Below are 19,423 nucleotides of genomic sequence, written 5' to 3' on the forward strand. Positions count from 1 at the left end.
ACTCATACAGCCAAAGTGAAATATTTACTCAACATTACTCAAAGGTACTTGCTTTTTTTAAGAAAGAATTACCAAGTAAAGACAGTGTAATAACATTGAATCAAAACCATAGCAACTTGTTACAAATAATTTCGTGCACTGCCATCAGCTCTCAGTTTCAGTTTTATATCAGTCTGAACATTGTCAATCCAAACTTTAATATCGTAAAGCAATTTACTTGCTGCTACACATACATAATCATATCTAAATAAATAAAACCACAATCCGAATAAAATTAACTCCAGTAGTAAAAAAAGTGAGAGGTGGAGTAAGGGAGACGGAATACGCTGCAAACCTTCGTCCCTTCAACAGGGTTCTCAACTTTGTAAATAAAAAAGTCCCCAGGGGCTAGGTCTGGAGAGTGCAGAAAATGAGGCAGTACAGTGATTCCGTTTTTTGTGCAATAATCATGCACTAACGGGTGCGTTATCGTGATGCAAGAGACATGTATTGTTTCGTCATATTTCAGGCCGTTTCCTTCTATCATTTTCTTGCAGGCATCGCAACAGGCTCCAATAGTACCACTGATAAACAATATGTACCTGTGGCACGAATTCCTTCAAACTCAAGGACATTTGACCTTCCTGACGACCTTCGTTTTTGCTCTAGGAGAACCTTTCCCGACCCACTGCGAAAATTGAACCATGGTCTCGACAACATTACAGTAGAACCACGTCCTATCACTAGTAATCATTCTCTTAAGAAACATCTCGTTCTCATTCGCGAGATCCAACAGTTCTTCGCAGATAGCGAGGCGAAGGGCTTTCTGTTCTTGACTCATGAGCTGTGGGACGGACCTCGCGGCAACACGATGCTTTTCACGGTGCTGTGTCAAGATTTCATGCCATGAACCAACTGAAATATTGCATCCTTCTGCTATTCTCGGGCAGTCAGGCTTCGATTGACAGGCACAATTTCGTCGACGTTTCTGGCGTGAGCGTCGCTGGTAGACGTCGAAGGGCGTCCTGAGCGAAGGTCATCTTTATCTTCGGTCCGGCCATTTTTAAACCATTCGTAACACCGAGTACGTCATAAGCACTCATCACCTCCATCATTTGGAGTGTGTTGAGTTTCACGCAAAACTTAATGCAGAAGCGTTGCTCCTTTAACTCTCCGTCCGAACAGGCCTTGGAATGTCCATCCGTACCAACCGGTCGCCGTGTCATCCTCAGCCCACAGGCGTCACTGGATGCGGATATGGATGGGCATGCGGGCAGCACATCGCTATCCCAGCCATATGTCAGTTTCCGAGGCCGGAGCCGCTACTTCTGAATCAAGTAGCTCCTCAGTTTGCCTAACAAGGGCTGAGTGCACGCCACTTGCCAACGGCTCTCCGCAGACCGGATGGTCACCCATCCAAATGCTAGCCCAGCCGGATACCACTTAACTTCGGTGATCTGAGGGGAACCGGTGTTACCACTGCGGCAAGGCCGTTGGTTTGCTCCTCCAACTCTGCCATTTCGAAATTCGCAAACTGTGCGACAGACGTTCTACTCAGTACAGCACTGAACAATACGTAACAGACGTAGAACACTGAGATTTCCGGCAGTTACATATTAAACACAGGCAGGCGCATGGATTCGAACCGCTTTTCGCTCCAACATACCACTGTAGTGAAATTACCAATGTTCCGGACTTTTTTTTAACAGACCTCGTATTTCAAAGGTATTGTAAGTACGCTGTTTAGGTTTTCTTATTGGCAACGTTACGTAGCGCTCTGTATGAAAATCACTGGCTGTGCTGTGCGCAGTCTGTGGCTAGTTTGCATTGTTGTCTGCCATTGTAGTGTTGGGCAGCGGCAGCTGGATGTGAACAGCGCGTAGCGTTGCGCAGTTGGAGGTGAGCCGCCAGCAGTGGTGGATGTGGGGAGAGAGATGGCGGAGTTTTGAAATTTGTAACACTGGATGTCATGAACTACTATATATATTATGACTGTTAAGGTAAATACATTGTTTGTTCTCTATTAACATCTTTCAACTGCTAACTATGCCTATCAGTAGTTAGTGCCTTCTGTAGTTTGAATCTTTTATTTAGCTGGCAGTAGTGGCGCTCGCTGTATTGCAGTAGCTTGAGTAACGAAGATTTTTGTGAGGTAAGTGATTTGTGAAAGGTACGGGTTAATGTTAGTCAGGGCCATTCCTTAGTAGGGATTTCTGAAAGTCAGATTGCGTTGCGCTAAAAAATATTGTGTGTCAGTTTAAGCACAGTCATGTATAATTGTTCTAAGGGGACGTTTCAGTATTTATGCTGTCAGCATACCCAGTATAACATGTAATTATAATAATCTTGCATTACTGGTGTGTTGTAGTGTAAAATATACTACAGTACTTTGACAAGTGATTTTCGAAGCCGTAATTTGCTTTCAGCCACAGTTAACCGACCGCTGGATCAAAACAACAAACAGTCAAGAGGTGTATCTGTATTTCTAGGACATTTGTTCCTACCTGCTAACATTGAAATACAAGCAAACGGTCCTTAGTTTACTTACACGTTACAGTATAAAGGAGAGAGAAGGTGTTTATTGTGTGGGCGAGGTACTCACATTGCAGACGCCGCCGCCGTTGGTGCCTGGGGCTGTGCACACCATGGTGTCCACCAGCTCGTCCTCCCCGATGGCTCCCAACGCCCGTCGGCAGGTCTCCAGGTCTATGATGGGGAGCTCCAGCCACAGCAGGGCGTCCGACGTAGGCTCAGTAGGCGTGCTGCCCCAGCCGGATATGATCGCGACTGAGCCCGCTAGACAGGTCGAAGGTTATGTGTAAGTAGTGTAGCCCGAGCAGAACGTCACAGAGATTTGCTCCACATAAAGAGAATTTCTACGTCATTACTCTGCGCAACATAATTAAAGGTTTAATACACTCCTGGAAATTGAAATAAGAACACCGTGAATTCATTGTCCCAGGAAGGGGAAACTTTATTGACACATTCCTGGGGTCAGATACATCACATGATCACACTGACAGAACCACAGGCACATAGACACAGGCAACAGAGCATGCACAATGTCGGCACTATTACAGTGTATATCCACCTTTCGCAGCAATGCAGGCTGCTATTCTCCCATGGAGACGATCGTAGAGATGCTGGATGTAGTCCTGTGGAATGGCTTGCCATGCCATTTCCACCTGGCGCCTCAGTTGGACCAGCGTTCGTGCTGGACGTGCAGACCGCGTGAGACGACGCTTCATCCAGTCCCAAACATGCTCAATGGGGCACAGATCCGGAGATCTTGCTGGCCAGGGTAGTTGACTTACACCTTCTAGAGCACGTTGGGTGGCACGGGACACATGCGGACGTGCATTGTCCTGTTGGAACAGCAAGTTCCCTTGCCGGTCTAGGAATGGTAGAACGATGGGTTCGATGACGGTTTGGATGTACCGTGCACTATTCAGTGTCCCCTCGACGATCACCAGTGGTGTACGGCCAGTGTAGGAGATCGCTCCCCACACCATGATGCCGGGTGTTGGCCCTGTGTGCCTCGGTCGTATGCAGTCCTGATTGTGGCGCTCACCTGCACGGCGCCAAACACGCATACGACCATCATTGGCACCAAGGCAGAAGCGACTCTCATCGCTGAAGACGACACGTCTCCATTCGTCCCTCCATTCACGCCTGTCGCGGCACCACTGGAGGCGGGCTGCACGATGTTGGGGCTTGAGCGGAAGACGGCCTAACGGTGTGCGGGACCGTAGCCCAGCTTCATGGAGACGGTTGCGAATGGTCCTCGCCGATACCCCAGGAGCAACAGTGTCCCTAATTTGCTGGGAAGTGGCGGTGCGGTCCCCTACGGCACTGCGTAGGATCCTACGGTCTTGGCGTGCATCCGTGCGTCGCTGCGGTCCGGTCCCAGGTCGACGGGCACGTGCACCTTCCGCCGACCACTGGCGACAACATCGATGTACTGTGGAGACCTCACGCCCCACGTGTTGAGCAATTCGGCGGTACGTCCACCCGGCCTCCCGCATGCCCACTATACGCCCTCGCTCAAAGTCCGTCAACTGCACATACGGTTCACGTCCACGCTGTCGCGGCATGCTACCAGTGTTAAAGACTGCGATGGAGCTCCGTATGCCACGGCAAACTGGCTGACACTGACGGCGGCGGTGCACAAATGCTGCGCAGCTAGCGCCATTCGACGGCCAACACCGCGGTTCCTGGTGTGTCCGCTGTGCCGTGCGTGTGATCATTGCTTGTACAGCCCTCTCGCAGTGTCCGGAGCAAGTATGGTGGGTCTGACACACCGGTGTCAATGTGTTCTTTTTTCCATTTCCAGGAGTGTATTTCGAAACACCGTAATTGCCTCCCATTACTACACATAGGTGTGAAATTTTTCTCAAAGGTGAGTACAGCCTTCCCCTGTAGTGATGCAAATCCGTGGCGCCCTGTGACATCATCCTCAGACACAACGACGCTTCAAACAGCAAGGAGTCAACATATGCGACAAAAAAAGAAAGAAAGAAAAATCAAGGGAGATAGCACAGAAGTTCATGTGTGGTGTAAGGTGGGTTAATGATGTCGCATTGGCACCAAATTTCGTCATAGTTCTTCCCAGTGCCACCATGGACGTACCACAGGATGGGGTTGTCGTCACAGCGCGTCTTACCTTTACTTTTGTCGACTCTCCGATGGTGGTCAGAACTGCTACACCCAGGGTTAGACAAGCCCTTGGACATTCTTTGGGTGGGATTCGTTTATCTTCAGGCACTAGAGCAGCCAAGAACTGACTTGACACCCAAGTTTCTGATAAGTGCATTTATTATTCTTTAACATTGTCAGTGGGGGGAGATATGCGATCTGTTGATTTAATACATGTGCGCATAAAAATCGCAATTTTTCTTTACTGATTACTGGCCTCGGCTCACTACCAAGCTATATTCAGACCAGTCTAAAATGGTGATCAGTGTGTGAAACTCATTACACATCATAGTATTTTTTTAGATCTAAACCGGCGCCGGCCGGAGTGGCCGTGCGGTTCTAGGCGCTACAGTCTGGAGCCGAGCGACCGCTACGGTCGCAGGTTCGAATCCTGCCTCGGGCATGGATGTGTGTGATGTGCTTAGGGTAGTTAGGTTTAATTAGTTCTAAATTCTAGGCGACTGATGACCTCAGACGTTAAGTCGCATAGTGCTCAGAGCCATTTGAACCATCTAAACCGGCCTAATTAGCTAACGATCTTGCAGCAGCTGTAACACCAGTTCCCGTTAGATCACCAAAGTTAAGCGCTGTCGGGCTTGGCTAGTACATAGATGGGCGACCGTTCGGGCTATCGAGCGCTGTTGGCAAGCAGGGTGCTCTCAGCCCTTGCGGGGCCAATTGAGGAGCAATTTTATCGGGAAGTAGCGGCTCCGGTCACTAAAATTGACAATGGCCGGGAAAGCGGTGTGCTGACCACATGGCCCTCCATACACGCATCCAGTGAGGCCTGTGGGCTCAGGATGACACGGCGGCTGCTGGGTACTGTGAGATGCCGTGTTCCTAGATTTCAGCAAGGCATTTGACACCGTCCCACATTGACGTTTAACAATGCGATTGCTTTAAAGACTTCCTTGCAGATAGAACTCAACATGTCGCTCTTAACGGTACTAAATCGACAGATATAAAAGTAATATCCGGAGTACCACAGGGAAGAGTGATAGGACCGTTGCTATTCACAATATACAGGGTGGTCCATTGATCGTGACCGGGCCAAATATCTCACGAAATAAGCGTCAAACGAAAAAACTACAAAGAACGAAACTCGTCTAGCTTGAAGGGGGAAACCACATGGCGCTATGGTTGGCCCGCTAGATGGCGCTGTCATTGGTCAAACGGATATCAAGTGCGTTTTTTAAAATAGGAACCCTCATTTTTATTGCATTTCCGTGTACTACATAAATAAATATGAATGTTTTAGTTGGGCCACTTTTTTCGCTTGGTGATAGATGGCACTGTAATAGTCCCAAACGTATAAGTACATGGTATCACGTAACATTCATCCAGTGCGGACGGTATTTGCTTCGTGATACATTACCCATGTTGAAATGGACCGTTTATCAATTGCGGAAAATGTCGATATCGTGTTGATGTATGGCTATTGTGATCAAAATGCCCAACGGGTGTGTGCTATGTATGCTGCTCGGTATCCTGAACGACATCATCCAAGTGTCCGGGCCGTTCGTTGTGAAACGTCAACCACGACCTGCAACAAATGATGATGCCCATTAGGTGTTTTAGCTGCGGTCGCGGCTAATCCGCACATCAGTAGCAGACAAATTGCGCGAGAATCGGGAACCTCAAAAACGTCGGTGTTGAGAATGCTACATCGATTGCACCCGTACCATATTTCTATGCACCAGGAATCGCATGTACAGTTCTGCCACTGGGCACAAGAGAAATTACCGGACTATGACAGATTTTTTTGCACGTGTTCTATTTAGCGACGAAGCGTCATTCACAAACAGCGGTAACGTAAACCGGCATAATATCCACTACTGGGGAACGGAAAATCCACGAATCCTGCGACAAGTAGAACATCAGCGACCTTGGCGGGTTAATGTATGGTGCGGCATTATGGGAGGAAAGATAATTGGCCCCCATTTTATCGATGGCAATCTAAATGTTGCAATGTATGCTGATTTCCTACGTAATGTTCTACCGATGCTACTACAAGATGTTTCACTGCATGACAGAATGGCGATGTACTTCCAACATAATGGATGTCCGGCACATAGCTCGCATGCGGTTGAAGCGGTACTGAACAGCATGTTTCATGACAGGTGGATTGGTCGTCGAAGCACGTCCGCACGTTCACCGGATCTGACGTCCCCGGATTTCTTTCTGTGGGGAAAGCTGAAGGATATTTGCCAGCGTGATCCACCGACAACGCCTGACAACATGCGTCAGCGTATTGTCAATGCGATTGCGAACATTACGGAAGGCCAACTACTTGCTGTTGAGAGGAAGGTCGTTACACGTATTGCCAAAGGAATTGAGGTTGACGAACATCATTTTGAGCATTTATCGCATTAATGTGGTATTTACAGGTAATGACGCTGTAACAGCATGCGTTCTCAGAAATGATACGTTCACAAAGGAACATCTATCACATTGGAACAACCGAAATAAAATGTTCAAACGTACCTAGGTTCTGTATTTTAATTTAAAAAACATACCTGTTACCAACTGTTCGTCTAAAATTGTGAGCCATACGTTTGTGACTATTACAGCGCCATCCGAATCATTCATATTTCTTTACGTACTACTCGAATATGTAATAAAATGGGGGTTCCTATTTAAAAAAAACGCAGTTGACATCCGTTTGACCTATGGCAGCGCCATCTAGCGGGCCAACCATAGCGCCATCTGTTTTCCCTCTTCACACTACGCAAGTTTCGTTCTTTGTAGTTTTTCGTTTGACGCTTATTTCGCGAGATATTTGGCCCGGCCACGATCAATGGACCACCCTGTATATAAATGATGTAGTAGAAAGCGTCGGACGCTCTTTAAGTCTATTCGCAGATGAAACAGTTGTTTATACCAAAGTAGCAACGCCAGAAGATAGTAACAATTTGCCGAACGACCGGCAGAGAATTGATAAATGGTGCATAGTATGACAGTTGACCCTGAACGTAAATAAATGTCACATATTGCGTATACATAGGAAAAGAAATCCACTACTGTACAGCTGTACTATTGATGACAAACAACTGGAGACATCGTCTGCCGTAAAATATCTAGGCGTAACTATCCAGAGCGACCTTAAGTGAAATGACCTTATAAAACAGATAGTGGGAAAAGCAGACACGAGGCCCAGATTCATCGGAAGAATCTTAGGGAAATGTAACTCCTCCACGAAAGAAGTGGGTTATAAGGTGCTTGTTCGCCCGATTCTTGAGTATTGTTCATCTATCTGGGATCCCTATCAGTAGGGCTGATATTGGAGATAGAGAAGATCCAACGAAGAGCGGTACGTTTCGTCACGGGATCGTTTAGCTGGCGAGAGAGCGTTACGGAGATGCTAAACAAACTCCACTGGCAGACGTTACAAGAGAGACGTTGTGCATCACGGAGAGATTTACTACTGAACTTTCGGGACAGTAATTTTTAGGAGAAGTCAGACAACGTATACATCCCACATACAACTCGAGTATTGACTACGAGGAGAAAATTCGAGAAATTAGAGCCAATACAGAGGCTTATCGTCAATCTTTCTTCCCACACACTATTCGCTAGTGGAACAGGATTGGAGGGATCAGATAGAGGTACCGAAAGTACCCTCCGCCACACACTATTAGGTGGCTTGCGGAGTATGATGTAGATGTACTTTGGGCCTTCAAGGCCTGTTCGGATGGAGTTTAGTAAGTCGCATATGCTAAATAAAAAATCCTAAAGTGAAAATCGTAAACTGAGAACGTTAATCACTTGTAAAATGCTGTTACAGTGCCCGTTTTGCCAAAAATATGAACAAGTGATCGACAGCAATGGTGTATGGCAAAACCACTTTATTAATTATTAACGTTGTCTGTTTACATAACCAACTAAGATTTTCACTCTACGATTTATTATTTAGCTACGGCGACTTAGCTCTAAAGAAATACGACGATTTGTAATGAGTGTCACACAGTGAACAACATTTAGGCTGATCTCAGAATGGTTCGGCAATGAGCCGAAACCGGTAATCAGTAAAGAGAAATTGCTATCTTGAAGCAGGATTTGTATCCACACATGTTTTAGGTGTATTTGTAACGCGCACAAAAGTGGTGCATAGGTGGCCATGAAGGTTTTGCCGAACTAGGGGTCCCTTAGAGGGATCCTTTGTCGGTTCATTTACGCACATCTTAATGTTGCACACTCCCATGATGGCACCACAGGAGGGGGCCAAACAGGCTGAAAGAGCACGAGTAGCCTTTATTGCTTCGGAGATGGTTTTGAACGTTCCCTAATGATATCGACCAGTGAACGAGAACGAAAACTGCAATCGGGCTGCACCCCAAAGCAGTTCTATGACGTTCAATGGGGATGCAGTCCTACATTGCCCTTAGAGAAGGGTTGAAACATCCGAGGGTGTCAGCAGTGTCAAAGGTCGGCAACAACATCTTCCTGCGGCTCATCGCACTGCAAAGTACCGATTTCGACCGCGAAATGTGTGGCAACAAACGCCCCACGGAAAGGTGTGGTTTCATTGATGCCCTTTGTGCCGTACCGTGAGAACTTTTCACGTCTATTCGGAGTGACCGTGTCCCCGAAATATCTTCCTCGGCCACACATAAAAAAGCCCCAAACGCTGGATGGCGCGGTTCTGACCTCCACCGCAGAGTCTCATAAGAAAGATGAAATGTGGGTAAGGGGGGCTGTGAAGACTTTATCATCATGACCAACAGAGGTGGCGCAGTGGTTGGCACACACTGGACTACCATTCCGCAGGACGATGCTTCAAACCCGCGTTCGGCCATCCTGATTTAGGTTTTCCGTGATTCTCTTCAGACAAATGCCGGAATGGTACGTTTGGAAGGGCACAGTTTCCTTCCCAAATTCGAGATTGCGTTCCGTCTCTAATTACTTGGTTCTCTATGGACTTGAAACACTAATCTATTCCTCCTTCTTATCACGTGACGCGTCCACGCTGACGTTGGGCAGAAATGTGATGAAATTTGGCCCAAAACGTACAAACGTGGATGACATCGGAAGTTCACTGAGGCTTTTTGCAGATGATGCTGTGGTGTATCGAGAGGTTGTAACAATGGAAAATTGTACTGAAATGCAGGAGGATCTGCAGCGAATTGACGCATGGTGCAGGGAATGGCAATTGAATCTCAATGTAGACAAGTGTAATGTGCTGCGAATACACAGAAAGATAGATCCTTTATCATTTAGCTACAAAATAGCAGGTCAGCAACTGGAAGCAGTTAATACCATAAATTATCTTGGAGTACGCATTAGGAGTGATTTAAAATGGAATGATCATGTAAAGTTGATAGTCGGTAAAGCAGATGCCAAACTGAGATTCATTGGAAGAATCCTAAGGAAATGCAATCCGAAAACAAAGGAAGTAGGTTACGGTACGCTTGTTCGCCCACTGCTTGAATACTGCTCAGCAGTGTGGGATCCGTACCAGATAGGGTTGATACAAGACCTAGAGAAGATCCAACGGAGAGCAGCGCGCTTCGTTACAGGATCATTTAGTAATCGCGAAAGCGTTACGGAGATGATAGATAAACTCCAGTGGAAGACTCTGCAGGAGAGACGCTCTGTAGCTCGGTACGGGCTGTTGTCAAAGTTTCGAGAACATACCTTCACCGAAGAGTCAAGCAGTATATTGCTCCCTCCTACGAATATCTCGCGAAGAGACCATGAGTATAAAATCAGAGAGATTAGAGCCCACACAGAGGCATACCGACAATCCTTCTTTCCACGAACAATACGAGACTGGAATAGAAGGGAGAACCGATAGAGGTACTGAAGGTACCCTCCGCCACACACCGTCAGGTGGCATTGTGGAGTATGGATGTAGATGTAGATGTAGATGTCATTGATCCACATTATTCCTCATATTATCTTCTGAGTCTGGCCTTCTTCTTTCATGTGTCGACACCTTGCAGTTTGAAGCGTCGCCGAGCGCGAGGGTAACGTCGAAGGGTAGCACGCTGTAGGCACCTTTGAGGCAAATTTCAAACTTATGCTTCGCAGTGGCAGATAATTGCGGGATTTCGAAGAAGTGCGCCTTTCTTTTCTTTTTCAATTTTTGTATATAGGGCAAATCCTAAACGTGAGACACAAAGAGTGCAGTATGAGGAGTAATACACGACATTTAAATCTGTAATGAAAGGGACGTTCATGATTTTTTTTTTTTTGTCATCAGTCTACTGACTGGTTTGATGCGGCCCGCCACGAATTCCTTTCCTGTGCTAACCTCTTCATCTCAGCGTAGCACTTGCAACCTACGTCCTCAATTATTTGCTTGACGTATTCCAATCTCTGTCTTCCTCTACAGTTTTTGCTCTCTACAGCTCCCTCTAGTGCCATGGAAGTCATTCCCTCATGTCTTAGCAGATGTCCTATCATCTTGTCCCTTCTCCTTATCAGTGTTTTCCACATATTCTTTCCTCTCCGATTCTGCGTAGAACCTCCTCATTCCTTACCTTACCAGTCCACCTAATTTTTAACATTCGTCTATAGCACCACATCTCAAATGCTTCGATTCTCTTCTGTTCCGGTTTTCCCACAGTCCATGCTGTACTCCAGAAGTACATCCTCAGAAATTTATTCCTCAAATTAAGGCCGGTATTTGATATTAGCGAGTCTGCTTTTGATGTCCTCCTTGCTCCGTCCGTCATTGGTTATTTTACTGCCTAGGTAGCAGAATTCCTTAACTTCATTGACTTCGTGACCATCAATCCTGATGTTAAGTTTCTCGCTGTTCTCATTTCTACTACTTCTCATTACCTTCGTCTTTCTCCGATTTACTCTCAAACCATAATGTGTACTCATTAGACTGTTCATTCCTTTCAGCAGATCATTTAATTCTTCTTCACTTTCACCCAGGATAGCAATGTCATCAGCGAATCGTATCATTGATATCCTTTCACTTTGTATTTTAATTCCACTCCTGAACCTTTCTTTTATTTCCATCATTGCTTCCTCGATGTACAGATTGAAGAGTAGGGGCGAAAGGCTACAGCCTTATCTTACACCCTTCTTAATACGAGCACTTCGTTCTTGATCGTCCACTCTTATTATTCCCTCTTGGTTGTTGTACATATTGTACGTGACCCGTCTCTCCCTATAGCTTACCCCTACTTTTATCAGAATCTCGAACAGCTTGCACCATTTCATATTGTCGAACGCTTTTTCCAGGTCGACAAATCCTATGAAAGTGTCTTGATTTTTCTTTAGCCTTGCTTCCACTATTAGCCGTAACGTCAGAATTGTCTCTCTCGTCCCTTTACTTTTCCTAAAGCCAAACTGATCGTCACCAGCGCATTCTCAATTTTCTTTTCCATTCTTCTGTATATTATTCTTGTAAGCAGCTTCGATGCATGAGCCGTTAAGCTGATTGTGCGATAATTCTCGCACTTGTCAGCCCTTGCCGTCTTCGGAATTGTGTGGATGATGCTTTTCCGAAAGTCAGATGGTATATCGCCAGACTCATATATTCTACACACCAACGTGAATAGTCATTTTGTTGCCACTTCCCCCAATGATTTTAGAAATTCTGATGGAATGTTATCTATCCCTTCTACATTATTTGACCGTAAGTCCTCCAAAGCTCTTTTAAATTCCGATTCTAATACTGGATCCGCTATCTCTTTTAAATCGACTCCTGTTTCTTCTTCTCTCACATCAGACAAATCTTCACCCTCGTAGAGGCTTTCAATGTATTCTTTCCACCTATCTCCTCTGCATTTAACAGTGGAATTCCCGTTGCACTCTTAATGTTACCACCGTTACTTTTAATGTCACCATAGATTGTTTTGACTTTCCCGTATGCTGAGTCTGTCCTTCCGACAATCATATCTTTTTCGATGTCTTCACATTTTCCCTGCAGCCATTTCGTCTTAGCTTCCCTGAAGTCATGATTATCAACTCGAAAACTAAAACCGTGACGCGTATAACTTGATGACCCTGTTAGGGCTTCCATACGCATTAATTCTTTAATGTGGCAGTTCTTCCCAACAATTAATGACTTAACAGAGAATTTGCAGATAGAAGTAGTCGTTTTGAGTGTTTAGGAAATGCTCTACTTCGAAAATCCCCGCGTCACTCTGGGAAAATCGATGCGAAATGGCGCCTTGATTCGACGAAAGAGGAAGAAATCACTGCTACGTCAGGTGAATGCAGGGTATGAGGTGAAGCTTAATAGCCCAGAGAAGCATTGTTGCGAAGCAAATACAGCGCCTTAGACAGTATCGAAAGGCTCCTGTAATCTCACCACGATGTTTCGATAGTATGCTTCTGTGACATTTTGGTCCTTACGAGCATGATCTGTTAGCAACACACCACGGCACTTGCCCTTTAATCAGTATGAATGCGACAGCAAGGGTTCCTAATACGTTCCGAACGCGTCGCATACAAACAGGTCATGCCGGTGCTCAGGCCTCGTGTTCTTTTGGTGACAAAAGGGTAAGTTCAAGTGTTTTGGATAGTCCTTGTTGCCCTTGGGGCTATGTACACTATGTGATCAAACGTACCCGGACAACCCCGTTTTTCATATTAGCTGCATTGTGCTGCCTCCTACTGCCAGGTACTCCATATCAGCGACCTCAGTAGTCATTAGACATCGTGAGAGAGCAGAATGAGAAGCTCCACGGAACTCACGGTCTTCGAACGTGGTCAGGTAATTGGGTGTCACTTGTGCCATATGTCTGTACGCGAGATTTCCACACTCTTAAACATCCCTAGGTCCACTGCTTCCGATGTGATAGTGAAATGGAAATATGAAGGGACACGCACAGCACAAAAGCGTACAGGCCGACCTCGTCTGCTGGCTGACAGAGACCGCCGACAGTAGAAGAGGGTCGTAATGTGTAATAGGCAGACATCTATCCAGACGATCACACAGGAATTCTACACTGCATCAGGAATCACTACAACTACAATAACAGTTAAGGTGGGAGGTGAGAAAACTTGGATTTCATTGTCGAGCGGCTGCTCGTAAGCCGAACGTCACGCCGGTAAATGCCAAACCACCCCTCGCTCGGTGTAATGAGCGTAAACACTGGACGATTGATCAGTGGAAAAACGTTGTGTGGAGTGACGAATCACGGTACACAATGTGGCGATCCGATGGCAGGGTGTGGGTATGGCGAATGCCCGGCGTAGGTCATCTGCTAGCGTGTGCAGTGCCAACAGTAAAATTCGGAGGCGGTGGTGTTTTGATGTGGTCGTGTTTTTCATGGAGGCTGCTTGCACCCTTTGTTGTTTTGCGTGGCACTATCGCGAGCAGTGCTACATTGATGTTTTAAGCACCTTCTTGTTTCCCAATGTTGAAGAACAATTCGGGGATGGCGATTGCATCTTTCAACATGATCGAGCACCTGTTCATAATGCACGGCCTGTGACGGAGTGGTTAAACGACAATACCATATATGTAATGGACTGACCTGCACAGAGTCCTGACCTGAATCAGACAGAAAACTTTTGGAATGTTTTGGAACGCCGAGTTCGTGCCAGACCTCACCGACCGACATCGATACCTTTCCTCAGTGCAGCACTCCGTGAAGAATGGGCTGCCATTCCCCAAGAAAACTTCCAGCACCTGATTGAACGTATGCCTGCGAGATTGGAGGCTGTCATCAAGACTTAGGGTGGGCCAACACCATGTTGAATTCCAGCATTACCGATGGAGGGCACCGCGAACTTCTTTTCCAGCCAGGTGTCCGGATACTTTTGATAACGAAGTGTGTAGCCAACAGGTGGATCGTCTTAGTGTAGCTGTCTTATAATACAGGGTCAAGTTATGAATATACTTCCCCTTGCTTAGGCAAATGGAGCAAATCACTTGGCTCTTTTGCGTTTAATGTTACCTAGGTGGGCTTGATGCGACTTATGAAGGCCCTCTTGATTCAGGGACCGTTCTTCAGAAAGCCAAAAAATATTTGCGATATGTTCCTATGATTCCGATGTCGAATAAACTTAAAACTTTACTTCATATTTTTTTCCATTTGATATAGAGATTAAAATTTAAGATACCTGTACTCGTAAAATATGCACTTAAAATCTGATGTGATACGTAAACGTAGCTCATAAAGAGGCGTAGCACGGAGAAATGCTTAACAGATGTCCTCTCATCCTGCCCCTTCTCCTTGTCAGTGTTTTCCACATATTCCTCTCCTCTCCGATTCTGCGCAGAACCTCCTCATTTCTTACCTTATCATTCCACCTACTTTTCAAAACTCTTCTGTAGCATAACATCTCAAATACTTCAATTCTCTTGTGTTCCGGTTTTCCCACAATCCATGTTTCACTGTCATACAATAATGTGCTCCAGAATTACAGTCTCAGAAATTTCATCCTCAAATTAGGACCTATGTTTGATACTAATAGAGTTCTATTGGTCAGGAATGCCCCCCCTTTTGATGTCCTCCTTGTCACGTCCGTCATTAGTCATTTTACTGCCTAGGTAACAGGTTGCTTAACTTCATCAGCTTTGTGAACGTAAGTTCTGATGTTAAGTTTCCCGTTGTTCTCATTTCTACTGCTTCTCATTACCTTCGTCTTTCTTCGATTTACTCTCATTCCATATTCTGTACTCAACAGATTGCTCATTCCATTCAGCAGATTATGTAACTCTTCTTCAGTTTCACTCAGGACAGCAATATCATCAGTGATATCAATATCCTTTCACTTGAAAAGTAATTCCACTCCTCAGCCTTTCTTTAATTTCTCAGAATTCGAACACCGTGCACCATTTTACATTGTCGTACGCGTTTTCGAGGTCGACCAATCCTATGAACGTGTCTTGATTTTTCTTTAGTCTTAGTTCCATTATCAACCGCAACGCCAGAAGTGCCTCTCGGGTGCCTTTACCTTGTCTAAAGCCAAATTGATCGTCATTTAGCACTTCCTTCCTCAATTGTCTTTTCCATTCTTTTCTATATTGTTCTTGTTAGCAACCTGAATGCATGAGCCGTTAAGCTAACTGTGTGATTATTCTCGCATTTGTCAGTTCCTGCAATCTTCGGAATTACGTGGATGATGGTATGTCGCCAGACTCTTATATTATACACCCCAACGTGAAGAGTTATTTTGTTGCCACTTCCTCCAATGATTTTAGAAATTCTGATGGAGTGGTATCCACCCCTTCTGCCTTATTTGATCTTAAGTCCTCCAAAGCTCTCTTAAATTCTGATTCTAAAACTGGATTCCCTATCTCTTCTAAATTGACTCCTGTTTCTTTCATCTATCACATCAAATAAACCTTTCATCTCATAGAGGACTTCAATGTACTCTTTCCACTTATCCGCTCCTTCCTCTACATTTGCCAGTGAAATTCCCGTTGCACCCTTTATGCTACCATCCTTGCTTTCAATGTCACCTATGGTTGTTTTGACTTTTCTATATGGTGAGTCAGTCCTTCCGACAATCATTTCTTTTTCGATCCCTTCAGATTTTCCGTGCAGCCATTTCGTCTTAGCTTCCCTGCACTTCCCATTTATTTCACTGCTCAGCGTCTTGTATTCCTGAACATTTTTGTACTTCCTTCTTTCATCGATCAGCTGAAGTATTTCTTTTGTTACCCATGTTTACCTCGCAGTTGCCTTCTTTGTACCTGTGGTTTTCTTTCGAACTTCTGTGATTGGCCTTTTTAGAGATTTCCATCCTCTTCAACTATACTGCCTACTGCGCTATTCCTTATTGCTGTATCTATATCCTTAGAGAACTTCAAGCGTGTTTCGCCATCCCTCCGTACCTCGTATCCCACTTCTTTGCGTATTGATCCTTCCTTACTAATCTCTTTATTTTCAGCCTACTCTGCGTCACTACTATATTGTGGTCTTAGTAGATTGCTGCTCCTGGGTAAGCCTTAAAATCCTGCATCTGATTTCGGAATCTCTGTCTGACCATGATGTAATCTAGCTGAAATCTCCCCTCATCACCCGATCTTTTCTAAGTATACTTCCTCCTCTTGAGATTCCTAGCTGAAATTTATTACGGAATTCTTTTAGTATTTCCCCTCTGTCATTTCTTGCCCCAGGCACATATTGTCCTGTAACCTTTTATTCTACTCATCGCCCTACAACTGCATTCCAGTCCCCCATGACTATTACATTTTCATCTCTCTTGATGTACTGTATTAGCCATTCAGTATACTCATATACTTTCTGTACCTCTTCATCTTCAGCTTGCGATGTTGGCATGTACAACTAACGTTGTCGGTGTTGGCTTGCCCTCGATTCTGATAAGAACACTGAACTGGCCACTGTAACACACACTCTGCCCTACCTTTCTATTCATAACGGAAGCTACTCCTGTTATACCATTTTCGGCTGCTGTTTATATTACACTATACTCATTTGACCAAAATCCTTGTCTTCTTTCCATTTCACTTCACTGGGCCCCAAAATACCTAGACTGAGCCTTAGCCAATCCTTTTTCAGATTCTTTAGCTTTCCTACTGCATTCTCACTTTTGACATACCTCGTCCCAACTCGCAGAACGTTATCCTTCCGTTGGTTATTCAGTCTTTCTCTCACGGTCACCTCTTGGCAGTTCCCTCCCGGAGATCCGAATGACGGACTATTCCGGAGTCTTTTGCCAATGGGGAGATCCCCATGACACTTTTTCTATTACATGCCACATGTCCTGTAGATAGACATTATGGATCTTTAATGCAGTGGTTTCAATGCCTTCTGCATCCTCATGCCTTTGATCGTTGCTGATTCTTCCGCCTTTATGGGCAGTTTCCCATGCCAAGAACAATTGAGTCTCCTGAACCTCCGTCCGCTACTCTCTCTTTGACAAGGCCGTTGGGAGAATAAGGCTGACATTTTATACCGGACAATGCTGATTATTAATCAAAATTCAAGCGATGGCTGGTTTCGAACTGTAGGCGGAGAACGCTTTGAATACTAGTCAACGACGCTTCCCCAAAAAGCATGCTTCTTTTTGGTACATTTCCTTTCATATGACTTACATGTGCCACTGCAGAAGAGAAAAGCAGGCAACCAGCAGTAAACCAGAAGAGAAAATTCGAATATATTCCCCTGTAGATAGACATTATGGATCTTTAATGCAGTGGTTTCAATGCCTTCTGCATCCTCATGCCTTTGATCGTTGCTGATTCTTCCGCCTTTAGGGGCAGTTTCCCATGCCAAGAACAATTGAGTCTTCTGAACCTCCGTCCGCTACTCTCTCTTTGACAAGGCCGCTGGGAGAATAAGGCTGACATTTTATACCGGACAATGCTGATTATTAATCAAAATTCAAGCGATGGCTGGTTTCGAACTGTAGGCGGAGAACGCTTTGAATTCTAGTCAACGACGCTTCCCCAAAGAGCATGCCTCTTTTTGGTACATTTCCTTTCATATGAGTTACATGTGCCACTGCAGAAGAGAAAAGCAGGCAACCAGCAGTAAACCAGAAGAGAAAATTCGAATATATTCCTTTTTGTTCAAAGGCCGGTGACTGAAAAATGGAGTAGCTGCTGCGTCATTTTGCCCTCCTCACTATCTTTCAAAATGTTCAGAAAAATTTTGGAATGCGAACGTATTCGCGCCTTTTTACGCTGAAAGAGAAGAAGACAGTAGCAGTGGCAAAGGGACAGAAAGGTAATAAATACTGAAAGATAGTAGTCTTAGAGAAAGAGCGAAGCTGACAATGGCAGTGTGAGAGAAAGAGAGGGACACTGTGGCGGTGGAACAGTGCTAGGAAAGAGTGAAGAAGACAGTGTCAGTGAAAGGGAACGAGAGGGAGATAAAGAGGAAGTGAGTAACAGCCAGGCTGTATGACAGTGTCAACGAGGAAGATAGATAAAATGACAGAAGAGACAGTGGCACTACGAAGTAAGGAATAAGATATTAGCAGTAAGAAAGAGTAAGGGAGAGACAGTGAAAGTGAGAGGAGACTATAGTAGTAGGACAGAACGAAGGAGACTCTTTCTGTGACACAGGAGACAATGACACACAGGAGACAATGACAGAGGGACAAAGAGACAACGAGCGAATCTCTGCCTGGCCATGGTATAATCTACTTGAAATCTTCCCGTATCTTCTGACATTTTGCAAGTATACGTCCTCCTCTTGTGATTCTTAAGTACATTCGCTGTTTCAAGCTGAAATTTATCGCAGAACTCAATTAATCTTTCGCTTTTCTCACTCCTAGTATCAAGTCCATATTCTCCCGTAACCCTTTCTTCTGCTCCTTCTCCTACATCTGCATTCCAGTCGCCCATGAGTATTACAATTTCATCTCCCTTTACATACTGAATTATTCGTTCAATATCTTCTTACACATTCTCTATCTTCTCATACTCGGCTTACGACATTGGCATATATAACTGAACTATCGTTGTTCACTGAACTTTTCCCATTAACTCATTCTTTGCACTACTTTCCTATTCATAACGAATCCTATTCCATTCTACCACTTTTTTTATGTTATCCTATGCTCACCTGACCAGAAATTCTTGTCTTCTTTCCATTTCACTTCACTTACCCCCACTATGACTATATTGAGCCTTAGCACTTCCTTTTCCAGATTTTCTGGCTTCCTTACCACGTTCAAGTTTCTGACATTTCAGACCCCGTAGAACGTTATCCTTTCGCTGGTTATTGAATCTTTCTCTCATGGTCACTTCCCCCTTGTCAGTCACCTCCCGAATATCTGAATGGTGGACTAGTCGTGAATCTTTTGCCAATGGAGAGATTATCATAACACTTTTTCAATCACAGGCCACATGTCTTGTCGA

The 19,423-nt window shown here is 45.0% G+C and overlaps 1 protein-coding gene across 1 annotated transcript in view; it reads right to left on the bottom strand.

Moving 5' to 3' along the window:
- Window positions 1-19,423, bottom strand: part of LOC126151686 (elastase-1-like) — a 117,401-nt gene that overhangs the window by 42,626 nt on the left and 55,352 nt on the right. The window contains exon 6 of the mRNA XM_049915961.1: window positions 2,582-2,775. Within this exon, the coding sequence (XP_049771918.1) occupies window positions 2,582-2,775 (194 nt within the window). The remainder of the gene's footprint in view (window positions 1-2,581; window positions 2,776-19,423) is intronic.

The sequence above is a fragment of the Schistocerca cancellata genome, chromosome 2 (assembly GCF_023864275.1).
Source record: "Schistocerca cancellata isolate TAMUIC-IGC-003103 chromosome 2, iqSchCanc2.1, whole genome shotgun sequence".
Lineage (NCBI taxonomy): Eukaryota > Metazoa > Arthropoda > Insecta > Orthoptera > Acrididae > Schistocerca > Schistocerca cancellata.